We start from the raw sequence: 27,765 nt of genomic DNA on the forward strand, positions 1-27,765 counted from the left end.
TCTATCTACAGTAAAATTGTGACATCCCACATCGCCCAGGGGAGTGATCCTTATATGTATATTCTCATCCCTACCTAGCACGAGACCTTTTGGGAGCTCACTGGTTTCGGGTTTCATAGGAACTCCGAAGTTAAGCGAGAAGGGGGCTAGAGCAATCCCATGATGGGTGACCCACTGGGAAGTTGCTCGTGAGTTCCCAAAAAACAAAACCGTGAGGGAATGGTAAGCCCAAAGCGGACAATATTGTGTTGTCACATCCTGGCCCGGGGCGGATCACTTCCCGAGCCCACTCCAACACCATGGTACGATATTGTCCGCTTTGGGCTTACCATTCCTTCACGGTTTTGTTTTTTGGGAACTCACGAGCAACTTCCCAGTGGGTCACCCATCATGGGATTGCTCTAGCCCTCTTCTCGCTTAACATCGGAGTTCCTACGGAACCCGAAGCCAGTGAGCTCCCAAAAGGTCTCGTGCTAGGTAGGGATGAGAATATACATATAAGGATCACTCCCCTGGGCGATGTGGGATGTCACAATCCACCCCCCTTAGGGGCCCAACGTCCTCATTGGCACACACGCGGCCAGGGTTAGGCTTTGATACCAATTGTCACATCCCGGCCCGGGACGGATCACTTCCTGGGCCCACTCCACCACCGTAGCACGATATTGTCCGCTTTGGGCTTACCATTCCCTCACGGTTTTGTTTTTTGGGAACTCACGAGTAACTTCCCAGTGGGTCACCCATCATGGGATTGCTCTAGCCCCCTTCTAGCTTAACTTCGGAGTTCCTACTGAACCCGAAGCCAGTGAGCTCCCAAAAGGCCTCGTGCTAGGTAGAGATGGGAATATACATATAAGGATCACTCCCCTGGGTGATGTGGGATGTCACAAAAACTCTAGAAGTCATTTAGTTTCGATTGGTGTTCTGTAGCATCTGGTTGTGAGTTACAGATGTTTTCGTCTTTTTTTTTCTGTTCTTTTTCTGTTGATTGGAGTATAGTCTTGTTTTGATGTAGAACTTAATATTAGTGGAAAGAGCTTCACTGGTTTGTTAAATAATTTGCAACCAAGAAACTTTTTTTTTTTCCTTTTATTGTGGACAAGTTTCAACAGAGACTAATTTTTCCATATTCATTTATTGGAATCCTGATTCCTTATAGAAACATAACCTTCATGTGCTCTCTCTATTTTTTGAAATATGGGGTGTTGAAATTAAAGTGGGAACAAAACCTTCATGTGCTCTTCCTATTTTTTGAAATATGGGGTGTTGAAATTAAAGTGGGAACAAAACCTTCATGTGCTCTTCCTATTTTTTGAAATATCCGCAGGTAAAGTATGGCACTGAATTATAAATAGAACTATATATGTATGTATCGTTATGGTGGTAAAAAGAAGTGTTAAATAACATGATATATTTGTGCAAATGTTAGTTTTTTTTTTAATATATATATAACAAAAAAAAAAAAAAAAAACCAAGGACCCGTGGACCTAACCCATTTCAACTGGGTCAGGTTAGATCCGGTTTCTATATTAGAATCTACTATCCCCGACCCAGCCTAGCCCGTGCCCACCCCTACTCTTATGTCGTTATATAGGAAATTAATTGAAAATTGTAGTTGTTGAAAATTTAATACTCAAGTGCAAATTACAAAAAAAAAAAAAAAAACAAAACAAAAAACAAAGTGTTACTATGTCCACTCCTCTTTCTTATTTCCTCACCCCACTTATTTTGTCACCCACCATTCTAGACACATGATATTTTTGCCATTCACCATTAACAGTAAGAAAAATAAGAAATCATATTTTTACCACCTATTTGTATCATCTCTCTAATAGAGATAAAACCTACTTGGATTAGCCGGCCTTACCTCTATTAGAGAGATAATACAAAAATGGTACAAATAAATGGTATGTAGTATTACTCAAGAAAAATAGAATACTATTTTTACACCCACCATTGTTCCTGAAATACATTGTTCTAAAAATCCCCACCTAGCGTCGTCTAGGCCAGGTCTAGGTGCTAGGTTGTTGGCCCCCGCTCCGATTAATGCTCAGACGTTTGAAAATTAAGAAATGGCACCTAGACTTGTTGAGGCACCCTCATAGGTCGCCTAGGTGTCCACCTAGTTTGCCCAGACCCTTCTAGGTTGCAACTCACTTAAACATAAAATAGATAACTTTTATTTTGTATTTTAATTTTTCAATAAATTGTAAGAGACTTATTGAATACTTAAATGAACACACATTATATGCTTATTCCCCATATTTTTTCTTCTATTCCAATACTTCATACTATATATATGTCATACTATTTTGTAGTTTATGATGAAATTATATATATTTTAAATATAAACAGACATTTATTTACTCAAAATATAATAGATCTACTTACATCCGCCTAGTCAGCCCGGGCACCCGCCTAGCCGCCTAGCCGCCTAGGTGCTAGGTCCCAGCCTGCCGTCTAACTAGCGTCTAGCGTCTTTTAGAACCTTGCTAAAATAAGATTATATATTAAAGCGTGAATTACCAATTTAGTCCCTGAATTATCACCTAAGTGATTATTAGGTCCCTAAACTTTTTTTTTTTTCAAAAAAATATGTCTTTGAATTATAAAAATCTGCCAATTACATTCTTAATATCATATTCGAAGTTACTATAATCAATTTTCCATCAATTTAAGTCACATTACTTGCATGTAATACACATTGGAAGCTAGATTGGTATTTTTCATAAAGAAATAGTGTATGAAGTTAACTTTAAAGGGTAAATTACGTTAGATTCGCAATCTATATGAAATGTTAAGGGCTTATAGGCGAAAAAATGACAGTATTACACTCTAAAGTGTGTCAAGTGACTTAAATTGATGAAAAATTGAATAAACTAGCTTTGAATATAATAGTAGGGATGAAATTAACAATTTTTAATGAATCTAGAGATTTATTTTACCAAAAAATAATTCAGAGACCTAAATTTCACTGAAATGATAATTCAAGAACTAAATCGACATTTCATCCTAACCACATGTTGGAGTGTGCAGAAATCAGCCACATAACGATTTCCCCAAATCCACCCACGCAACCACCCCCAACAACATAGCTGTGCCTTCCCACCAGCAGACAGAACCAACCCCAGTCCCAAATCTTAGAGGACCACCACTAGACTTGTAAACGGTCAGTTTTATTGGGTTCAGGTTAGTTTTAACCCAATCTGTTAAGTTAATGAGTCATTTAAATTTAACCTGTTAAGTTAATAGGTCACCAAAACCTAACTCGCTAAGCTAATGACTCATCCTTTTAACCCATTTCACTCGTTAACAAATTTTTTATTTTACATTCTAATACTAATTACATGTATTTTGTACTGGGTTGCTAAAAAAAAGCAAATGACAATCTCATTTTCCCACACTAGCCCACATTTTACATCCGTTTTTCAACTACCAAACAGAATAATAATAGGGAAATGGATCCTCTCCAAGGCAACCCCTCGGGATCCTTCTGACCAGTGTTAGTAGGCCGTTGGATTTTTATCCAATGGCTACAATTATTATAAATTTTAGAGGGCCTCCTGTTTGTAGCCGTTGGATAAAAATCCAATAGCCCACTAACACTGGTTAGGAGGATCCCGAGAGGATACCTCGGATCCGTTTCCTAATAAAAGCATAACTTATTGACCATCGTTCATGGTCCTTCCTATGCTAGCTGTAAAGAGGAATCACATATAGGCGTTCAAAAACCTTCAAGAGAAAAACAAAAATGAATTGTTATTAACACTCTAAAAATCTTATTTGCAATTCAAAACTTTTTATAATTCAAATGAAAAATACACTTATGAGGAGTGTAGAATAAGATTTTTGGAATGCTAATAATAGTTTCCAAACAAAAACCCAAAACAAATATATGAAAAAAAACAATATAATCATAAAGAATTGAAAAAACAACCACGAGTTGGTGGTAAATGACAGATTTCGAGGCTTCCTTCAAATTAAAAATTAGAGGTCTCAGGTTCGAAACTCGTTGCTAGTGTAGGGTTCGAAACTCGCTGTTGGTGTGGAAGCTAGACTTGTGGTCAGGGAGAGGCTGAAATACCTCTGCAAGTCTTCTCGGCCTCCGGAAGGGATCGATAATCGTGGTTTACCACCGGTTATCTCTTTTTTTTTAAAAAAAAAAATTCAAAAATTTAAAATTTAGAAATGAATAAGGTACCCACAAGATCAAACGGAGAGTATGAGAAGTATGAGAAGGATGGAATGGACATTGTGGGCCACCCAGAAAGGTATAGCCAACCCGAAGCCAGAAAGCAGGTGGACCACCAGTGCCTCGCTGTGGATATTGCTTTCGAGGAGGGTTTATCGGCTATCTCCTTGTTCTTCTGCTTCATTATTGCTTTTTGAAATAAGCTGCTTCTGCAAAAAGCAATCTCCTTTGATTGTTGGGTATTCGATTGTGTGTTTGTATTCGATTGTCTTATGCTTTATTAAATTTACGCACACCAGCGTTAACGGATCTTGCGGTAGACACAAAATGCCCCGTTATTTAACTAGTGATTATCGAGTTTTCTCCGTTAAAAACCCGACCGGTTGAGCATCCAAATAATAATTTTAATAGGTGGGTTGGGTCGAGTTAATGGACTAGGTTTAAAATGCCAAGTCTAACCATCACGACTCTCCAAGTCTCCTACCTCCACCCATCTAGGCCTTCTCTGTACATAATTTTTAGTCGTCGAATTCGAATCAATATAACAAGCTATTGTGTGAGAGAGATAGGAAACATGAAGTGCACAAAGAACTCCAACTCCATCATATCCAGCACAAGAACATGGCAGTCCCATGCTTAAATTAGCCTCAGACGTCCTCAGCCAAGGCATCAAGCCAATGATGGGTTGGCTGGGAGCATGAACGGAGCCAATGAAGGCTCATTGGGGGCAGGTGCTTCCATTCAAGTAATTTGTTTGTTAAGTTACAGACTACAGTTATATACTATACACGCGTTATCTTTAAAAAGTATATATGTATATAATATCTAACATACTACTTATACTCTATATAAATATTATATGAACAAAAGTACTCTTATTTTGTCATTCAAATTGAAGAACTCCTCTTCCGCCCATCATATATTAATATTTTTCTCATCACTTTTCCATTTTCCACTACTATATATAGAAATTTTTGTAACATAGAATTGCGATACATCATCATTTAAAATCATTCCTATTATCATATTGAATATAAATCATACTTTAATAAAGTTTTCTTAGTTGATTTTTTGGATGCTCCCACTAAAAGTAAATTCTAGCTTTGTCCCTGGAAGTTGGGTGATGGGTTGGCTGCCACGGTTGACTGTGGGGTTGACGAGCATTTGTTTCATTTTCAATTTTATGTAGAAGTCTTCATTTGTTAAAATAATATTTTGATTAGGTCCTTTAAAGTCATTTTATATGAGGTAAATTTATCAACAAAATATTCTATTTAATTTAAAGTAGTGAGAAAATTAAACAATGGGGTGGATTTAATATCTCTCTTTAAAAAATAATCTCTTCTAATACCCACTACTATTGAACAACCACTTATTAATTTGAAGATTCGTCATTTCTTTATCTTTCTATTTAAAGTTGACAGCACAAGCGATTAAATTTTAAATTTCGACAGTCATTAAGGGAATGCTAGTTGTTATTTTTATAAGAGTTGAGTGTAACAAAGTTTTTTGAACTATACCATACATTTAGTTTTGATCTCTAAACTCTAGTTATTGTTGCTTTCATCCTCAAATTGTCCCGTTTCTTGGGCCCCTGTTTGTAGTCGTCGGATCAAATTTCAATGGTCCAGATCCTCCGGACTTGGTGAATTAGAAGGAATGGATCCATAGAGGATCCCTTTCTCATTAACCATTATGATGACATATATAGACTTTTTTTTTAAAACGATGTTATCTACATTAAAAGGGAGATGGTGTGCTTAGCCTCACAATGGGCTAGTAATAATGTGGTTCAAACTCGCATTTGGCGAGAATTGAACCTAAGACCTCTCACTTACAAGTGAAGAGGAACACTACTAGACCGTAATACTAAGTGGTTGTGACATATATAGACTTTATCTCTACTATTATAAATTGTTTATATGCTTTTTCATAGATTTAAAAAATTCTTTTTTTTTTTTTTATGAGTTTAGAGACCAAAACTAAACTCAGTATAATTCAAGGATCTTTACTACAATTTAGCTTTTTATAAACTAGTTAATCCTTTTACTAGTGAACGGTAAATGGAAGGACTTGTAAATGGCGTGCTGTAAGGCATGGGGCTCAATGGGCAATGAAATTGGAAGAAAAAGACAATAGGCGATGATCCAAAGATAGTTAGGGAAGTTCAAATTCGGCTTATTCACTACATTTTGCTAGATGGATTGCTACTGTTTAATTTTAGGAAAATTTTATTTGAACTCATATAACCTCTTTTTACATCTATCTTACTCTTTACAAGTAGTTCCTCGTTTCCTTCGTAGACAAATACTTCTTTCCAAGGAGTAGAAAGTACATAGACCTTTACAAGACTATAATTTCTGAAGGAAAACAACTGATAGAACCAAATAAATCTGCCGGCAGTGGACCATACTTTTCATCCCAGATCTCTGTTTCCTCCGACATTCTCATCTTAAGTTTTCAAATTTGTGAAATGAACCCTGAAATATTAGCACTCACTTATTTAAAGATACTGCACCTCCAATGGACTCCTTAGGTGATCAGCTCATTACAATTGGCGGAAAAGAGAAAAATCGAACTCCAACCGTGCTACCTATCTTGCTCCTAGAAGGCATGGTTGGTGTAGAAGTTCTATTCGTATTGGCTCCTTATCATTATGAATCCCTACATCAGAAGCTGTTGGATTATTAGATTGCCGAGCCTGCCCCATTCTAACGATATTGATATTGTCTCCAACTTTACCACATATCAAATTTGTAAGGTGTGAGACTTTACCACAAAAAACTTCGGTATTAGTTAGAGTGGGGTAATCAATTTAAACCCCTTGGTTTTTTTTCCCACCACCGATGTGGGATTTTAACAGAAGCATGGTTGAAGTACAATTTTTATAAAGAGCTTCTAAAACGATTTTTTTAGTTAAAATTGACATAAAAACAGAGAGCGGGATTAGATATGCTCTAACGGAACATTTTCAAAATTTTGAAGTCAATCTTTGTTTTATTGCTTTTTATTGCTTAGTCTTCTAAGTATATGTTAGCAAATCACAATGATGCATGGATATGGACATGGATACGGGGATACGACAAGACACGATGCGGAGATACGTCAAATTTCTAAAAACGAGAACACGATACTTCAAGGATACGGCAATTAAAAATATGTATCAATAAAAATAAATAAATATATCCATACCACTACACAATAATATATTATAATTTACAAAACACAATAATATTATAATAATACAAAAAGTTAAAAACAGAAAAGCAAAAGGCTTCATCAGATTCGAATGGACTATGGGGGTAGTGGAATGGGTCTTATAATATATTATTGTGGGTAGTGGTATGGATATAATAATATTAGTTTCAACTTTCAGAAAAGCAAAAGGCTTTTTAATCAGATTAAGGGCTGGTTTAGTATTGCTATACTTTTAAAAAAAGCTGCTTCTGCTGTGTTGTGAGAATAAACAGCTGTGAAATAAAGCAACAGAGTTTTTGGTAAAAATTTTTGTAAAAGTGCTTTTGAAAAAAAAACAGTATTATAGTGTTTGGTAAACTTTTATGTAAAACAGATGTGAGAAAAAACCGGTTTTTCAAAGCTGGGTTTTGCAGCTTCTTGTTTTTGGCTTTTTTTCACTCAAAACTGTGAAAAAAAACTGAAGCCGAATGTTTACCAAACACAAAAACAGCTCCCAGCTTTTTTTTATACTAGTTTTTTTTCAAAATCACCTCAGTACCAAACCAGGCCTAAGCTTTTAGTTTCAGTTTCAAAGATGTGTTTTGTGACTTGTCCTCGGGGAATCAGATTAAGGCTTCGAATGGATTGAATCAGAGGAGTAAGATCAGGAAAACATCGGATTTGAAACTATTAACAAAGTGAAAACGAAAGCTCATCACTCACCAGGAGTTGCAGACAAGGACGAAGGAGATGATGGAGCAGTTGTAGACGAAGAAGATGGAGACAACGGAGCAGTTGCAGACGGAGACGACGAAACAGTTGCAGATGACGGTCAATGGTGATTCGTGAAAGTCTCCCAAGCAGAGTGATTTATGAGGTTCGAGATGTAAATCCGAATTTTTTTTTTTACTTTTGATTATCCTTCGATTTTAGAGTGATTTCAGTTAACTAAGTTCGATGAATCATGATTCTGTGCGGATTTATTGTGATTATTATTATTTTTTTTTTTTCTTCTGATTATCCTCCTATTTTAGTTTCAAACGTATCCGAAAAGTAGGATACTCGTATCTGGACAATACGATACGCGTATCTCATCAGTCCTAAACGTATCCCTTCACTCTGATACGTATCGGGCGCGTATCCATGCGTATCTTCCCTGTATCCGTATCCTCAACGTGTCAGATACGGGATACGGTGACTTTCTCCCGTGTCCATAACCTCCGTCTATGGAGTTCGTGTAATAGATGCATAAAAAATTTGTCCAAGCTAGGAAATCCTACCTGCATATATATTTTTTAAAGAACTTGTCAACAAACCTTATTTCATAGAAGTGGGACGCATTAGTTGCAAATGAAAGCATACAGAAAGATAAAGGAAGGTATAAATCAGCTTTTCATAAAAAATATAGTATGGTACAAGATTCTCAAATTTCTCCATTGAGTCAATCACATAGGAACGTATAAACCACTGATGAGTCAATCTCATAGGAACGTATAAACCACTGAAACCAACTCTAATTGTGGGCTAAAAGCTAAATTACCCCTCAAAATTCCTCCCCCAAACCCACTTCAACCCAAGGGGAAATTTTGGGCTAAATGTTAAACCAATGCCAAATTCCCCCCAAAATTTAGTCCATAAATCAAAGTGGACTCCACTCAATATTTATCAGAATTTAAATTTTTTTAGATTAAAATGTTCATAAAATTAATTTACGATAGTCTCCATGTTTATTTTTTTAAAAGAATTTAATTTAACAAAAAAAAATAGCCTAAGTTCATTCTTTAATAATCCCGGGCTAAAATTTTAGGCTAGAACGGTTGGAGCAGAAAAACTATTTCTGGGCTAAAAACTAAATTTTATGGGCTAAAAAATTTAACTTTTAGCCCAACTATTGAAGATGGTTTGACCAAAAGCCTTGCAGACTTGGCAGATGAAAGTTCCAAACCAGCTGAAAGCAATCTTAATTAGTTCCTGAATCAAGCTAGCAGTACAATAAATTGTCATAGAGAGCTCGAATAAAAAGCATACTTGTAATACAAAACAGTTATGCACAAGTGAACCGTCTATCTGTACATGATCAGTTCGTCATTGCTTTACTGTAGGTGAGAATGTTATGCGAGAAAGCAAAGGAAATTCTAATGGGAGAAAGAAATGTTCAGGTGAAGATTTTGGTTTCTTTAGTCTCTTATTATGTTTGTATTACAGCACATATTTCACTGTTATTTCATTTTGTATGGGGAAAAAGCGTTATTACTGTCCTTCATTTGAATTGGTAACGCAGTGTGGATCTTTCAAATTATATGGGCATACAGCTATTATTATTTATTTGCATATTCTTCCAACCAATATTCATGGGCAATTTCACGACCTTCTAGGATCCATGTTTGCCCATTCTTCTCACGATTTTTATTTAGAGTAAATTATAATAATAGTTCTTTAACTTTCACTTAATTGGAGCAATGATCTCTTAACTAAAAATTCATTATCTTTGGTTTCTGAACTTATCAAAACGTGCAGCTATGGTCCCTCAACTTTGTTCTAACTGGAGAAACGGTCCCTCAACTTTAACTCAATTGGAGCAATGGTCCCTCAAACTTTAACCCAATCGTAGCAATGATCATTTCAACATAACTCATTTTGACAAATTTTAATAAAGTTGACGAAAAAGACCATAGCTACACCTTTTTATTAGTTGATGGACCCCAATTATGGTATTTTCAACATAACTTATTTTGACAAAATTCTAACGAAGTTGAAGAAAAGAACCATGACTATACATTTTGATCAATTGAGGGACCAATAGTAATGGATTTTTAAACCATTGCTCCAATTTGATTAAAGTTGAAAAATCTTTACTACAATTTATTTTTTTTATTTATTTTCTGCCAAGAAGATCCTTCTGGGTTTCTCACATTTGACTAATTTGTGACTTTTTGGTTTTTTGAATTACTTTATGTATTTATGCATCTAGTTTTGTAGCTTTTTTCTGTTGTTTTCAAGATTTTAATGTGCAACTCTCCCTCCCTCCCTCTCTCTCTCTCTCTCTCTCTCTCTCTCTCTCTCTCTCTCTCTCTCTCTCTCGGGAAATGGTAAATATGTCGTTCTCTGAATGACATGAAATTAGTTATAGATGGCATAAAAAGAGGGGTTACTTCATTCGAAGAATTTATTTTGGTGAGGGAACTTTGAGCTGATTAGGTGAAGAACCAAATTGTCTTATAACATGCTTCTCATTTATTTTAAAAATGGATTGGATCCTATAAATATTTTAGCCATTGACTATAGATAAGGCGGTTGTATTGCCACTCTAAGATAAGGCAGTTGTTTTTTTCAAAATGAATTATCTGATACACATACAAAACTATCTGAACTAAAGTATAATCTGGGACTTTTACCGTCTATCTGTACATGATTGTTTCTTCATTGCTTCATTGTAGGTGAGAACGTTATGCGAGAAAGTAAAGGAAATTCTAATGGGTGAAAGCAATGCTCAGGTGAAAATTTTGGTTTCTTTAGTGTCTTATTATATGTGTTACATTACATATTTCACTGTTATCGCATTTGGTATGGGAAAAAAGCGTCATTATTGTCTTTCATTTTGAATTGGTGACGCTGGTGTAGATCTTTCAAATTGTATGGGTAGACACTTATTATTATTTATTTGCATGCCTGTGAAAATGCCAGTGACAATTTGTGGCGATATTCATGGGCAATTTCATGACCTTGCAGAGCTTTTTTGATTGGAGCGTTTTATTGCTTGCAATTTTGGATTACTTCAAATTATGAATGAAAAGGCGTTTTTTTATTTTTTATTTTTTTATTTTTTACAACATTGTTGAGAGTGGGTTTTGCTTAAACTTTCGAGTTCTGAGTTTATATCATGACATTTGATATGGTTTCATTTATTTTGTGAAATTAGATACTTTTCTGTGCACATTTTTCCTTACAGTTAAGTCAATTGATTGTTCATTTGGCTGTAAATTTGACATTAGTGAATTCTGGACTTTAATTTCAATGATTACCCAGTATTAATTGGTTATTGATTAGCATTTGTTTTCTGGAATATGGACTCTGAACAGTTCAAAGGTTTTGGGAAAGGAGTACTTTGCAGCCACAACTAAGACCAAGGGGTTGATTTTTGTTTTCATTTCCTTACCATTGGAATAAAAGTGCAACCCACCAGATAAGTAGTTAATTAGTTATATACTACTAGAGTTACATAATGCCACTTAGCAGTTGGAAATTAACGAACTAGATTTCTTGACATGTCTTTTTGTATGACAACTTTTTAGGTGCTGCAGTTTTGTTTTGGTTTTTCATTCTTTCCCTGAATTTCAATTGTAGTAGGATTGAATCATTTAAAATGTGGGATTGTTTTGTTTGATGGGTTTCAATTGTGTTTTCATTTATATAGTACTAATGTAGTTAAGGTTGGTGCATTAAAGTCCCGCAACAACGCGCGGGCATATTTACCAGTGCTCTCTATTTTGTAGCGAAGTTTTAGCTAAAACTATACAAAAAAATCATTTTAGGAGCTCTCTGAAAAAATTGTACTCCAACCAATGAAATCTAGCTTTCTTTCCGAACGAAAAAGAAAAATATACACACGTACACACATCCAGTTAAAAGATGCGATTCTATTGATCCGATTTTAGTAAAGAATAAGCACTCTCTAGTACAAAGTAGTTTCGGTAGACAAGTGCATACAAGCACCACTTCAAATGCTTCAATGTTTACAGAAATCACACTAGCATTATTTCCCAAACAACAAATACCGAAAATGTAGTGAACAAAGCTCCAAATACAAATCACACTTTTACCACGAAACACTAACAAGTCAACACAAGCATAACATGACTTGGAATATGTATCAGTGCCTACCCAAATCACACAAGTTTCTGGGATACCTTTTCAGTTGATGCCGTAGCTTGCAGGCTTATATCAAACAAGATGAGATCGGCCTCGGATACGAAGCTGGGCACAGACCGTTGAGGGGTGAACAGAGAATAGTCACAGCAACAAGAGAAATTAGAAAGAAGTATACTGAAAGTAGCAACCACAATAACGCCAAGGGCAACATAGCCTGCATCTTCAGGATCTCCAATGTCCCTGATTCAACCACCACAGTAACGCCAAAGCCAAAAAGGTCCAAGCAATCATATAACCAAGGCTAGAACTGGCCTCTAGCCCACAGAAATCACATAACCAAGGCTTTTTCCTTGAGGAGGAAGCTTTGCCAGCTTAAATCCAATATGGCGGTCACTGACGATAAGAGTAGTGCCCATCTTGTTCTTGGAACTACGACTAACAGTCATAGCACGACATCAAGTAGCATAGTTATCTCTATCCAAAAAATTTGGACATACCCATGTGATTTCTGGGGAATGTGCTGTGTGGTCCAATAGATCAGAGAGCCTTCCAGTCTGCTCCCCAGGATGATATTTCTTCCTTTAAAAGGAAAAACAAAAGAAAGAAGAATACAACACACAAACAAGCAATCACACACACCTGGAAAAACTTAACATGCCAGCCAAAAAATGAGGATTCTTCTTTGGTAGAGGGTGTTACAATTGTAACATCTAAATTTGTATCTGCAATCATCAGCTGGTCCTGTAAAAATATATATTTAGTTGACGATTACAAATAAACACGCAAACTGTTCAATAAGAAATCTGACTGAAGAACTATGAATAAGATGAATAAATCGGACTTTTAATTTTAACGGTTCAAGGTTCAGAAAAAGATGAAAAATTGGAGAGTGAAATTAATAGATGCTTAATTAGTGAATGAAGAACTTACGGTTTGATCACAATCATTCTTCTTTGAATCACTTAGCTTTAGTGCATCATCAGTTTCCTCTGCTATTTGTAGTCTTTCTGGTCTTGGATCACTTTGGAGTAACCCATCAGGAGAAATCTTTAACTTGATCAGCTGGCAGTCCTCGACAATCAAAGTGGGTAAGGATGGGACTTTGAAAATGCAATTTCCCGTGCAAAATCCTTGCAGACTTGGTAGACCAGAAAGTTGCAAATCTTTCAAGCAATTGAAAGTAATCTCATTTTCTGAATCATTTTCGTTGCTTGCCACTATTTCTACCATTCTTTCACAATACCGAACATCCAACTCCCGGAGTTGCTGCAAATCCTTAGCCACAGAATAAGGTATTAAGTATTGCATTCCGTGACAGCTCCATATGGTCAAAGCGGTTAGATTCCGAAAGGATATCAAAGTTGAAGCTAGATTCTCTAATCTGCCACATTTTTCTAGGCATAGAAATTCCAAGTTTGGAAAAACAGGGCCCCCTGGTTGGGAGTTCTCCTTTCCTAGATGTATCAGCTCCGGCATATTGCCGAGCCACAAACCCTTTACACGTGGGAGGGTCTTAACTTCATGTATTTCCCCGCTACTACTTCCTTGGTGGTCGTGGACAATTAATTCTTTCCAAGGAGCAGAGAACACACGGAGCTCTTCAATTTTCTGTAAATTCTCAAAGAAATCATCCGACTTGGGATGTGAAGTAGCAAAACCAATTCCTTTTAGTTTTCTCAACAACTCTGCCGGGAGTGGACCATACAAAATCTCTGTGTTCTCGTCCAAAACCAAGTATTCCAAGTTGAGGAATGACTTATCCTGGAATATAATCAACGGTAAGAGCATGCTTTAAAATATTTTGGAAAAACTGGACACCACATAATAACTTTAATATTAAAAACATAATAACTGTATTTACTTGATGGTGTATGTTTAACTAGTATGTAAAAATCACATAAAATTTTAAATATCAAAAGAATTGTGTACAAGTATGGATACCTTTTCCATTAAAAAGAAAGGTTGTTTCGTTGGCCTTGGGTGACCCAACTCAAGCTTGTCTTGATATGTTGAAAATTCGGCAGGCAAAATCTCCACACCACCACATTTCGTGAACTTTAAGGTGTTGAGTGATGGCCAATTAGAAACATGCAGTCCTGGATAGAAACTCCCAAGTTGGGTCAGGTTATGAAATTCCATACATGTTACTTTAGGGAACTCAAACTCCTCATATGCCGTTTCTGGTCGTTCTTTCTTCGCGACAATTTCCTCTAGTAAATCACAATTCTTAATCTTCAACATGCTTAGCTGCTTAAGATTTTTGGCCACTAAGGCGGGAAAAACATTTTTCAAACTATCACACGAGTCTATGTCAACTGAGTTTAGATTTGGGCACTCAAAACCATTCACCTGAGTGGTAGATGATGTGTCATATACCAATTGTAGTGCTTGACATTTGGATATCTTGAGATGTTTGAGTTGCCCAAAACATTTAGCCATGGAACTCGAAAACAAGAATCTTAAACTATCACATTGATGCACAGTTAAGGTTGTTAAGTTGGGTATCAAAACCTGCATAGCACAGAGCAAAATTCATGTTTATTTTAGGAAATTATAGTTTACATTGTTGTTAGTCGTATATGTTCCAAATGTGTGAATATAAATTAAGGGTCATACATTAAAAATGTAACCTACTAGGCTATTAGACAGCTGTATATCTTTGTACTTTCGTTAACTAGCAAAGAACAGATTGGAGTGAATAAACTATGTCAATTTTGTAGGGCCAAAGTTATGTCAATTTTATTCCAAATTTAAACTATTTATTTTCGATCAAATAAAAAACTATTTTATTTAAATTGATACCAAAAAAATATTATTGTGAATATTTTTAATGATAAATAATGAATTATCATGGTGATCAAGTTCAAATTTTTTGCACTCAAAATAAGTGGACTTCTCTATGACATGTTTCATTAGTTGACACATGTCGACAAACTAAGCCCTAACATAACCCTGTCCTCCCAGTAAAATTAAATAAAAATAAAAACAAAAGTAAGAAAAAAGAAGCCGCTCATCCTCCTCTCTCTCTCTCTCACTTCCCCAAACTAAACAGCAGCAATATCAATTGCACTCCTTCTCACTTTAAATCCATTAATCAAACCCGAAAGCCTCGCCCTTCAATTTAATTGCTCCTTCAAACAATAGGGGACGACCAAATCTGGGAATGTTGAAGAATAAATCCCTTTTGGGCTGTCAGATTTGTGAATACAAGCCTCTCCACTACGCTGGGCTACGATCTGATTTTTATTTTATTTGGCGTTAACGCCGTTAGGTTTTGTTGAGTGAATGGACAGATTTTCAAATTCAAAAAAGGTCACAGAACATCTACATGCATAAATAGGTGCAGAAGATTTGAACTCATTAATTGAATGGTACTACACCGTCATTCATTACTTGCCATGTGTTAAACCAAAAATAATAAGATTCCTTATTAAGGAAGGGGAATTGGAGAGCCAGAGAGGTACCCATTAAGCTGGGCTACGCTCTGATTTTTGTATTTGTTTTTATTTTATTTTATTTGTAGTTAACTCTGTTATGTTTGGATGAGTGAATGGACAGATATCAAATTTGGCTTTTTAGTCAAAATGATCCCTGAGATTTGCATAACACATCAATTTGGTCCCTGAGATTGAAAATCAATAGAAATGGTCTTGAGATTGTCCATCATCCATCATTTTGGTCATTCTGTTAAAAACTCCTTGGGCAATTTTCAAAGCTTCGTAATTCAATCGTTTCTTAACCAAATTCGACCTATAATATATCTAAATGAAGATAGGAAAGTGTAGAACAAGATTATACCTATTTGGAAGCCCAATGGTTGCCGAAGATGGCCGGAAAATAGCCTCAACGGTGTCTGGTCCAAGGGAAAACTGGAAAACTTGTCGAAAACTGAGTAAACTTTAAACATTCATAACTTCTTCAATACTCAACGAAATCGAGTGATTCAAAAACGAAAATCATACTTCTCGATGAGACGAAAAGAATGATACCTTCCTCGACGGCTAATTCGCGGTAGTTTGCCTGGAAAGCGGCTCAAAAGTGGCTAACTCGAGACCAAGACAGTCACTTTTGAGCCGTTTTCCGGCCAAACCATAGCAAGCTAGCCATCGAGAAGGGTATCATTCTCTTCGTCTCGTCGTGAAGTATGATTTTTGTTTTTAAATCACATGATTTCATTGAGTATTGAAGAATAATGAATGTTTAAAGTTTAACTAGTTTCCGAAGAGTTTTCCAGTTTTCCCGCGAACCAATCACCTTTGATACTATTTTCCCGCCACCTCCGGCAACCATTGGGCTTCCAAATAGGTATAATCTTATTCTAGACTTTCCTATCTTCATTTTAATATATTATGGGTTGAATTTGGTTAAGAAATGATTGAATTACGAAACTTTAAAAATTGCCCGAAGAGTTTTTAACGGAATGACCAAAATGATGGATGGTGGACAATCTTATGGACCATTTCTATTGATTTTCAATCTCAGAGACCAAAGTGATATGTTAAGCAAATCTCAATGACCATTTTGGCTAAAAAGCCTCAAAAATTTTAAAACAGAGCGACCATATGCATAAATGGGTGCAGAAGATTGAACTTGATAGGAAAAAAAAATCTTAATATCAAAATCTAATAACATAATATATCATTTAAATGGTTTTTGCTTATTGAAAGAAGAATAAATCTTAACCATTTGTATCTTTTTTCTAATTGAAAGAAAAAGAGTAAATTGTAACAATAGTCTCTCAACTAAAAATCTATTACCATTAGTCCCTCAATTTATCAAAATGTGTAGCTATAGTCATTTTTATCAATTTCGTCAAAATTTTGTCAAAATAGGTTATGTTGGAATATCCATTTATATAATAAGGATCCCTCAACTGATCAAAGTGTGTAATTATGGTTATTTTCGTCAACTACATCAAATTTTTTGTCAAAACGAATTATGTTGGGATAATCATTGCTACAATTGGGTTCAAGTTAAGAGATTATTTCTCCAGTTGAATTAAAATTGAAAGACCAATTGTGATGGATTTTTAGTTGATGGATCATTACTCCACTTGAATTAAAGTTAAGCGATCATAGCTACAATTTACTCAAAGAAAAAAGAAGAATTATATGTCGAAATTCGAAGAAGAAACCTATTTGGAGAAGGAATCATGCAACCATTTTGCTAGAAAAATAACTAAGAAAGTACCTCCCAATTATGGAACAGTCTTGGTGGTCCACCAACTTCATCCTCTGTAAAGATTTCATCGGCTTCTGTAGCAATCATTAATTGCTTGCCTTTAGAAGAGAAACCAATAAGCTTTGGTAGATTCCGGAGTGTCAAAGATTTTAACTTTCGGAAAGGCTCGCCTATAAGTTGCCCATAACATACACTTTCCAAACTCACAAGATCTTCAAAAGCTAGAGATTCCAGGTTGGAGAAGGCATTATCAGAATAACTCCAATTGACGAAGTTAATGACATATTTAACTTCGTCATTGTTTTGGACATGGAGATGCTTCAGTTGTTTAATAGCTTCACTGTCAAATAGATAGGAAACAATATTCACACTCTCCATCCCATCCAAGTACAACTGCTCACATTTCTTTACTAGCAACTTTATACCTCGGTCGAATTGATTTCTCCTTGTAAGCTTGAGTTTTAGCATGTTCGAGGAGGTTCCATAGATGTCAGGACATTCCCAACAATCACCGATAAGTATGGTGTATCTTTCTAACGTATCGGAGAACAAGTTAGTTGGAAGAAGGTTAGCATCTGGAACATGTATGTCTAATGCAGACAGTTGAGACAAGTGCTTCAGCTCTGAAACGCTAGCATTACTTCTTCTGCCATCGACCAAACCTTCACCCTCCCATTGCTTGAAGCTGTCTATTCCCACCCTCAAGTCTTCTAGTCTTGTCAAGCTTGATATAACACCAGGTGAGATCACAAGAAGTTCAGAGCAACCGGTCAAATCCAATAATTGTAGGCTAGTCAATTGCCCTATTTCTTTGGGCAACTCTTTAATCTTGGACTGTAGGAGGCTAAGAATTTTCAAGTTTGTTAGCTGTCCAACAAGAGTTATGTCTGCCAACTCGCAATAATCTAAACACAATGTGTGGAGATGCTTTAGGGAGAGAAGAGACAGAGGTAGTGATGGAATACGGATTCCGGTGACATCCAACACTTTGAGTTCTTTCATCCCTTCAAAACATTTGCTTGGGATTTCCTGGGAGTCGCCAATATCATCATTCTCCAAGATCAACAATTTTAATTCTGGGCATTCCCAAGGTACTTCAGGAAGCCTGGGGATCTTGCAACGTTTTAAGGACATCATTGTGCATTTTTTAAGGAAATCCTCAGTTGGCCATTCTTTCACCTCATCTCCATCTGCTCTAGAAAAAGCCTTTTGATCATCAGATGCAATCCGAACAGCAACATCTCGTACAAGCTCATGCATTCTAACAGTCTCATCACCATAACTGTCCAGCAATAAGCAAGAATTTTTTAGTTTTTTAACCATTCTATTCAATGAATTCCGTGCATCTTCCACTGTATCAACATTTTTTATCAAACCCATACCCATACTATACTTTAACAAGTCACTGAGAAAATTGCAACAACTCCCGCAAAGCAAGAACAATTGCTTAAGCTCTTGATCCTCCAATTGTTCGTAACTCCACTTTAGAGCCAAGAATGCTTTTTCATTCAATTCTTTCTTGTCAAATCTTTTGAAACTTCTCAACGCATCTTTCCATTCCCCCAAAGTACCATCCCTTAAAGCACTTGCAACTGCAACAACCAAAACTGGCAAACCTCCACATTTCTTTGCTAGTTGGGTTGCTTCTTTCAGTATACGATTGTCTTTAACAACATCACCTGCCATCTTCTCAAACAAACTCCAACTTTCGTTTTCTTTTAAAAATCCAAGTTGAAAATCTTTTTGTGTACGCATATCATGGAATAAAACTTGTCTTTCTCTAGATGTCAACAATAACTTACAGTTCGGCACACCGACCAGTCCCACGGCCTCAAAGTCAATTTTTTCCAAAACATCGTCTAAAATGACAAGAGGCTTCCCCTCTTTTATCCTGGCCCGTAGGAGATTCGCCCTTGTTCCCATATCCACAGATTCATCAACGTCCATCCTCAACTTTTTGGTAATTTCCTTTTGAATTGTTTCGTTGTCTTTTTTTTCTTTTACATTTAGAATTATAACCACATCATCAAATAACTTCTCTTCCATAGCTTCTTTGTAAACCTCTTTGGCAAGTGTTGTCTTCCCAACGCCCCTTAATCCGTACACACCAATCTTGTTGATATCAGGTTTTTTCAGTTCCGTAATGATATCCTTCACCATTGAAGTCCTTGATTCAAAGGCCATGTACTCATTGCAGGCTACGGCAGATATGTCTTCCACGGCAACATTGTAAGAAATACTGGCAAACTCTTTTTTATTTTCATGCTCTTCAATCTTTCTCACCAATTTAGCTGATTTTCTGCTGAGCCGATGATAGGATATCAGGTTAGGACATATATAGAGACACTTTGTCTTTGCACGGCGGCGGCCTTCCTCATCCAATAATGCTTCTGCCGCTTGAGAGATCTTATCCGCTTCTGTCTGCCAGTTTCGGACATCCTCTTCCACCCTTTGATTAACTCTTCTTTCAACTTCCTCAACTGTATGCTTCATCCTAACTTTGACAGCATTAAAATTCTTCAATGTACTCCTTAGATCTTTAAGGTTGCTTTTGTAGAAAATGACATAACTCACTTGGCGTCCAAGTGGTCTAATTGTGTAGTCCATTATTTTAGGAATAATTGTAGCGATTATCTCCATCACAATGGCACCTTCAGCTTACCAATTCGTCTGCTTCTTCTATCTGTTGAATATATACGAATCCAAACAAAATTTTAGGATGCAAGAAAGGATTTTTTTTTTTTATTTTTTTTATTTTTTTATCAAAGCAGATGAAATTTAAAAAATGAAGCAAAAGGTCATACCTTAACTCATGATCAAGACTAGGCTTGAAGAAAAACAGAGCAGTACGCAAATCTGCATAGTAAAAGCACAAAGAAGGTTATACCACACTTGCAAGAAGTCGAGATGATGGACAAGTTTTCATATACAATTATTATACTAAAACAACTTGCTTGCTATGGAACTTAAGCAACTGTTTTCAAATCTTATAAACAATGAAAACATATATAATATGCTTTGAATTTCACTGAGACATTTTAATAAACAATATATCTGCACGCTTAAAGCCGGTGCATGAGGCAGATAACCAAATGTAGAACGATTTGCTCGTTGAGGACCACCAAGGCTCGTTGAAGTTGACACCCGATTCTCGCAAGCTGACCAAGTTAAGTCTGCCAAGGCTCGACGAGTTCCAAAGGCTCATGACGAGCTAAAGAAATCTGAGGCCATCAACCGCAAAATCAAGGTAGCCATGAGCTCGAGCATGATAAACCACCTGTGTCTTCCACGTCTCCTCGTGTTGCTGAAGAATAATCCAAGTTCAATGAGGACACGCCTCCCGTTGCTGAAACATAATCCAAGTCCAAGTCCTCTCGACAGTTCTATTCTTGTTCTGACTATAATCATCTATGGCGCACGGATACGGATACGGATACGGATCCAGCGATACAACACAGCAATACGAAAAATCTCTAAAAACTAAGATATGATACTCTATGGATACAATAAAAATGTATATAGCAACAAAACTACACATTTTAAAACATAATTCATCATTCAAATTCAAGTACATTTGAGTTGTTAGAGAAGAAAAATTCGAAATTTAATCCTCTTTATACAGTAGAAGGAGTGTGAAAGTCGTATTCACGGTTTTGATTAGAGAGAAGCTCTTTGTATCGGGCAAGTATCGTATCCGATCAAGTATCAGATACGGAATACAGGACCAAACAAAAGTATCCGTGCATCATAGATAATCATGCTTGTGTATTATTCTACACGAATTCCTCTTGTACTACTATAAATTTAATGATGATTGGCTCGCTCATCCATCAAGTTGAGATTACAAATATTATTCTACTATCTTTTAGAGCAAAGGTGAGGTCAAGAACAGAGACAACCTCGCTCTGAAAGGTCGAGCGTGTGTCAGAAATAAAGCACTCTAAAAACTGGACGGCCCAACTTCGTTCACTAGCTTGAATTTATCCATTATTTAAAACAAGTCAGGGGTGATGTCTTCTCTAATTAAATCTTCATTTTATTCAAATGGGTCAGGGCAGAGGAGAAGGGCGAGTGGGGATGCCTGAAGGGGTGGTTGGCTCGAAGGTGAGCTCTGGGATGCCCCGAATCCCCATCCTCCTCGCCGCCTCTCGGCCTCTCGTTCCGCTGAAGAACAATCTGGCGTTGTCATCGGCGTCGTTAACGCGCCGACCGTGGAACTGGGTTTCTGGGTTGGGCTGGTTCTCAATTTGGGTTTTGGGCTTTGGTTTAGGCCCAAAGGATTGGGCCGGTTTTAGGATGGGTTTGGATCTGGTTCTGTTTTTGGGCTTGGTTATAAAGGCCCAAGGTTTTGGGCTGGGTTTAGAGTTTAGTGGGTTGGGCCTGGGCTAAGTGGGTTGGATCTGATTTGGTCTGGGCTGTTTCGGGCCGGGTCTGACCCGTTAAACTCGCGGGTCACCGGACCCCAGCGAAGAAGAAGGCTGGCATTCGGGCGAGAATTTTCCCGACTCCGTTTTGAGGTCAGAACTCAACCAAAAACAATGATTTAAAAGCCAAAATGAAGCTAGAAACATGGGGAATGAGTTCGTACCAAAATGGGGCCGAGCTATCATCGGCGTTGGCCGGAAATCCTCTGCAAACCCGTTGTACTCGCCGGAAAAACTAGGAAAGGTTTCCTCAGACTATTCCTGCGTCCAAAACCAACCCCAAACGTCTCAAAAACTACCTAATCACCCTACTAAACCCGATCTAGGAATATTTAGGGGTGAGATCAACTTACCTCGTAGGAAAATCATGTGCACAGTGATTGTGCACAGTTCCGAGAAGGAGAGAGAGTGAAATCGGGGTGGAGAGGGAGAAAGGGGAGAGTCCAGGTGGTGAGAATGGTGTGGTTGTGATGGTGGTAGTCCGTGTGGATGTATGTAGGTGTGTGTGAGTTCGCCGGAGAGGAGAGTAGAGAGTAGAGACGAGAGAGAGAGAGAGAGAGGAGTATTCTAGAGTGAGAGAGAGTGAACGGAAGGGGGAGGAAAAAGGGGGAGGGTAAAAGGGTATCAGACAAAAAAGAGGATAAGGAACGCCACGTGTCAGCCATGTAAAGGACCAAAGTGGAGAAATAATTCCACTTGTGAAATTACCGAAATACTCTTGTTGTTCAAAAATCGTAGAAGCTTCATTTTAGCTTTGAATTTGATTCCAATCGTGCCTACGCGTTCATATCAACGAGTGCTACAAGGATAAAATATGAGAAAATTTCTAATATGTCTACAAACGAAGGTCAATGAAAGTCAACATTTTCGTAGTTAGTAGGAGTGGGCGCGGTGCGGTTTCGAATGAAACCGCAACCGAAACCGAAACTTTTTGCGGTGCGGTTTGGTGCGATTTTCAAGCCAAAACGGAAATGAAACCAAATCGTTTGGTTCGGTTAGGTGCAGTTTCAAACGGTTTCAGTTTGGTTTTTAAGAAAAAAAATTACAATTTAAAATATACACCTATTTATGCATAAGATGGTCTTAGTTTCCCCGTATACTAATTAATGAATAGCAGCAAAACTGCAAAAAAAAAGCAGCAAAACTACATAAAAAACACAGCAAAACAGCAACAAAAACTGCACCAAAACTACAGCAAAAAATAGCAGCTAACATGTACCAAAACTGTAGTAAATGATAACTACTAAAATTGAGACAACATCCAATGCATCAATGAGTTTAAACTTTAAATCCTTACGTATCACATCTACTAAAATTCAACTTGATTACCAATCACAATACTTTACTACAACCCAATTGAAAAGTTAAGTTTGCCATAATACAACTAAAGTTCAAACTTCAAAGTTTCAAACAAAGTTCAATGTCAAAATGCATTATGGAATTAGTACAACCAAAAAAATAAATGGTTCATGGAATTTAATAAAGTCTTGGTTTTCAACTTACTTTGCATCGTTCAAGTTTCAAACATTTGCCTCGTCCGCCGGCTTCTCAGGTAAGTCCCCTATAGAAGAGTGACCAATCCCACTATGCTAGCTAGATTCTTCATATCTTGACTGAAATAAAATACGAAATGCTCATTATCTTAAATGAATGGAATGCACAGAATCTACAACACACAACACAAGCATTAAAGAAAGCCTCTCTGACCATATGTAATTATGCCATTTTATTTCAACCCAAGTTGGGGCAGTTCAGTTCAACTTCAACATGTCAACTTGGTACCCTAATATTAATACTAATTAATAAAGTAATGTCCTAACTTTGATTAATATTAATACTTGCTAAAGTAATATCCTAACTTTGAATTTCAATGCCATAATATTAATGAGCTTGTTTTGTCAAATTGGCATGTGGAATTTAACCATAATTGAAAGAAGACTTTCAAGCCTCTTGCATAAAATGACTTTAATGCATCGGTTTTTTACTACAACCTAGAACTACACCGGACTACTGACTAGAGAACAACAACACAGAAAATCAATGAAAACAGAACAAAAGAACTCATACGCAACAGTGCTCCAAAACAACAAAGAACAAAAGGACAATGAAAACAGAAAATCAGTAACAGACGATTTGCAAAACAAGAAAGAAAGAGAGGAAAAAGTTATGAGTGGAATAAGCTACTTAACTTAAGAGTTTTCATTGTCCTATGAGTAAGAAAAACTGCATTCATGAAAATTCTTGATTTTGCTGTCGATATATAATGTGGTATGCAGAACACTCAAAGAAAGTGTTAATGTTATTCCAGCCCCCTCAATATGACCGATGATTAGTGCTCACAACAGAAATAAACATAGTTTCATCTCATCCCGTATTACAGATTCAATGGATTCAACTTCAATTTCACATCCAAGACTTTAAATTGAAGACCATGTAACTTTATCACAGTAAGAGATCATGTAAACACGATAAAACAAAACAAAACAACACAAATTTGATACGCCACGTAATTTACAAAAGAATTATAACCACATCATCAAATAACTTCTCTTCCATATCTTCTCTGTAAACCTCTTTGGCAAAAGTTGTCTTCCCAACGCCCCCTAATCCATACACACCAATCTTGTTGATATCAGGTTTTTTTAGTTCCATAAGATATCCTTCACCATTGAAGTCCTTGATTCAAAGGCCATGTACTCGTTGCAGGCTATAGCAGATACGTCTTCCACGGCAACATTGTAATAAATACTGGCACACTCTTTTTTATTTTCATGTTCTTCAATCTTTCTCACCAATTTAGTTGATTTTCTGCTGAGCTGATGATAGGATATCAGGTTAGGACATATATAGAGACACTGTCTTTGCACGGCCTTCATCATCCAATAATGTTTCTGCTTCTCGGGAAATCTCATCCGCTTCTGTCTGCCAGTTTCGGACATCATCTTCCACCCTTTGATTAACTCTTCTTTCGACTTCCTCAACTGTATGCTTCATCCTAACTTTGACAGCATCAAAATTCTTCAATGTACTCCTTAAATCTTTAAGGTTGCTTTTGTAGAAAATGACATAACGCCCTTGGCGTCCAAGTGATCTAATTGTGTAGTCAACTATTGTAACAAACACCATATCTTCACACTTGACGCCCACCATATTTGAATTTCACGAAATGTAGAACGATTTGCTCGTTGAAGACCACCAAGGCTCGTTGAACACTGTATCACAGAATTACTGAGCTGGATGGTACGATGGAGCCAACCCTCGATTTTCGCGAGCTGACCGAGTTAAGTCTGCTAAGGCTAGACGAGTTCCGAAGGCTCATGACGAGCTAAAGAAATCTGAGGCCATCACCCGCGAAATCAAGGCAGCCATAAGCTCGAGCATGACAAACCACCTGTGTCTTCCACATCTCCTCATGTTGCTGAAGAACAATCCAAGTTCAATGAGGACACGCCTCCTGTTGCTGAAATGAAGAACGATTGGCTCGAAGGTGAGCTCTGGGATGCCCCGAATCCCCATCATCCTCACCGCCTCTCAGCCTCTTATTCCACTGAGAGTTGGGCGTTGTCATCATCGTCGTTAACGGGGATCGATAAAACGTCGGCGGCCTTGTCGGTGCCGCTGTAGAGGTTTATGTCGAAGGTGACGGAGGTGAGGAAGACCAATTACAACCCATGAAAACATTTCCTGACTGAAATTTTGAGCTTTTTCTAGATTCTATGTACGAATTTCAAAAATCCAATCGTTTAATCTGGTTTTACAGAGTTTTCTACTTTGTTTTTAGTATAGTTTTTCGCACTATCTTCTCCCCAGAGCATGAAATTTCAAAGATTTTGTAATTTATAGGATGTTTTCAATGAAAGCTCATATCTAGATCTGAGAAAATATCCCACCTTTTTGTCTTCTTTTGAGTTTTGGCTGATTTCTCTGTTTTTTTTTTTTATTTTTTTTTTATTTTTTTAGTAATGTTACATTTATCATCTATTAGAGTTTAGAGATAGGACTGTTAATGTATGGAGATTCCATTTTAATTAGAGATGATACAAAAAATGGTATAAATAAACTGTTAAAATAGCACTTTTATCCCTCTTGACAGAGTCTCAAAGCCTATCAAAACTCTAAAAACTCCATTTCAAATCCCCAATAACCTTCTGGTTTTCAGTTTCCATAATCCAATTTGGACTCAAAATCCTAACAAACCCTCCAAATTCCACAAACTTTGGTTTTAAATTTCGCCTCCTCTATATCACACTTTCATCAAAGAGAAGTGTTAAAATTTCAGTCTCTTTTGGTCTCAAATCAGAATTCACAATCCAATTTCTGACGAAGGAAAAGGATGAGACTTTGAGGCTCTATCGATCCCATATCCCAATGTTTTAAATTTTTATTTTTATTTTGAATTTGCCAAAAAAAAAAAAATCTGCAGAGTCATCATCCACGTAGGCCACAGTGACAAGTCACTGCAAAGTCATCGTCCATGTGGGCACCACGTTATGTTTTAAAGAAGGTTTGGTCAGACTAATGAAGGTGTGAAAGTTAATAGCATAAATGTGTAGGTGTCATTGTTGTATTGGTCAATCTGTTAGATGAGTATTGGTTATGTAATAGCTTACTTCATAAGCTAAGGTTGTAAACCTATAAATAGTCTAAGTTCTAATAAGGCGGTAGATGAGAAAATACAAAAACATTGCAATTCTTTCTTCGAGCTCTCTCTCTCTCTCTCTCTCTCTCTCTAAACTGTGATCATATTTCTTCAAGCTCAAACCCTAGATTTCAATTGTTATCATGGTATCTAGAGCAAGTTCTTCCGTTGTGGATCTGCTGGTCACTAAGCAATCACGGTTCTTTGCGGTTCTAGAAGACTATTTTTTTTTTTTGGGGAGGGGGGTGCCGCAATCGATGTCGGCGCTGTGATTAATGGCGGTGCTACATTGAAGTCGGTGCTGTGAGTTCTTTCATTCTACAGAATTCGTGTGCTTTCCATTATTTCGGTTTTTTAGCTGCAATTCCATATTGTTTGAGTCAGTCATATGATTAATGGCGGTGTTGCGATTCTTGGCGGTGTTGTGAGTTCGTCAATTCTTCACTGCATTGTTGTTCTTTCAGTTGCTTCGATTCGTTATCTGCATTTCCTCTACTATTTGATAGCTTGATTTTGATTGAGATATGAAGGCCGATGCCATCTTATTACGTAGTTTGTTGTTGATGTGATTGATATCTTGAAGGCCAATGCCATATTTGTTAGTAGTAAGGTTGAGGCCATATATCTTGAAGGCCAAATGCCATACTTGTTAGTAGTTACTGTGGATGCTTTCTTCAAGGCCGATGCCATATATACTGTTTGTTAAGCTCAGCCATTTGTGATTTGCTTCTATTTGAGTCGGTGAAGTCCTCGGTGTTGATTACATCTCATTCTCAAGGCCTAAAGCTATTGATTGTTTTTGTTAATTGGTTTTTTTTTCATAATGACTACTTCTACGGTGAAAATTGAAAGTGTTTTGGGGATGTTGACAATTAAGTTGAATGATACAAATTACTCTAAGTGGGTTTTTCAATTCCAGTCTGTGCTTCGGGGATATAAGTTGTTTGATCACTTTGATGGGACCGCTGTTCCTCCACCAAGGTTTGTTATTAGCTCTAAGACTGGTGTTACTAAGGAAATTTCGTTTGCCTTTCAAGAATGGGAAACAGTTGATATGGCTCTTCTAAGTTTGTTAATTGCAACATTGTCAGATGATGCTATTGAGCATGTGATTGGATGTTGAACTGTTTCAGAAGCATGGTTCATTCTTGTAGATAGATATGCTACAGTGTCCAAGTCTAGAATTAACATGCTTAAAACTGAATTTCAAAAATGCAAAAAGGCACTGATTGTATTGATAAGTATCTGTCTAGACTTAAATCTATTCGGGATCAACTCATTGT

General features: G+C 36.9%; 1 protein-coding gene across 1 annotated transcript; it reads right to left on the minus strand.

Annotated features, from left to right (window-relative positions):
- Positions 1-11,986: 11,986 nt before the first annotated feature.
- On the minus strand, positions 11,987-22,426 carry LOC137740386 (disease resistance protein At4g27190). The gene is made up of 7 exons (XM_068480263.2): positions 22,197-22,426; positions 22,008-22,104; positions 20,224-20,275; positions 17,429-20,102; positions 14,180-14,749; positions 13,169-13,999; positions 11,987-12,979 (listed from the first exon to the last, which is right to left on the minus strand). The coding sequence occupies exons 4-7, from the start codon at positions 20,057-20,059 to the stop codon at positions 12,776-12,778; spliced, it is 4,236 nt and encodes a 1,411-aa protein (XP_068336364.2). The 5' UTR covers positions 20,060-20,102; positions 20,224-20,275; positions 22,008-22,104; positions 22,197-22,426; the 3' UTR covers positions 11,987-12,775.
- Between the last annotated feature and the right edge of the window lie 5,339 nt (positions 22,427-27,765).

This window comes from Pyrus communis, chromosome 9 (genome assembly GCF_041283825.1).
Source record: "Pyrus communis isolate YQ-2024b chromosome 9, ASM4128382v1, whole genome shotgun sequence".
NCBI classification, from domain to species: Eukaryota; Viridiplantae; Streptophyta; class Magnoliopsida; order Rosales; family Rosaceae; genus Pyrus; species Pyrus communis.

What these genes read in the sequence shown, in the direction of transcription:
- LOC137740386 (XM_068480263.2), bottom strand. Translation starts at nt 20,059, where the DNA reads ATGGAGATAATCGCTACAATTATTCCTAAAATAATGGACTACACAATT. An exon ending in CTTTCTTTTTAATGGAAAAG is followed by an intron (nt 14,000 to 14,179) that starts GTATCCATACTT and finishes ATTATATTCCAG; the next exon opens with GATAAGTCATTCCTCAACTT. An exon ending in AGAATGATTGTGATCAAACC is followed by an intron (nt 12,980 to 13,168) that starts GTAAGTTCTTCA and finishes ATATTTTTACAG; the next exon opens with GACCAGCTGATGATTGCAGA.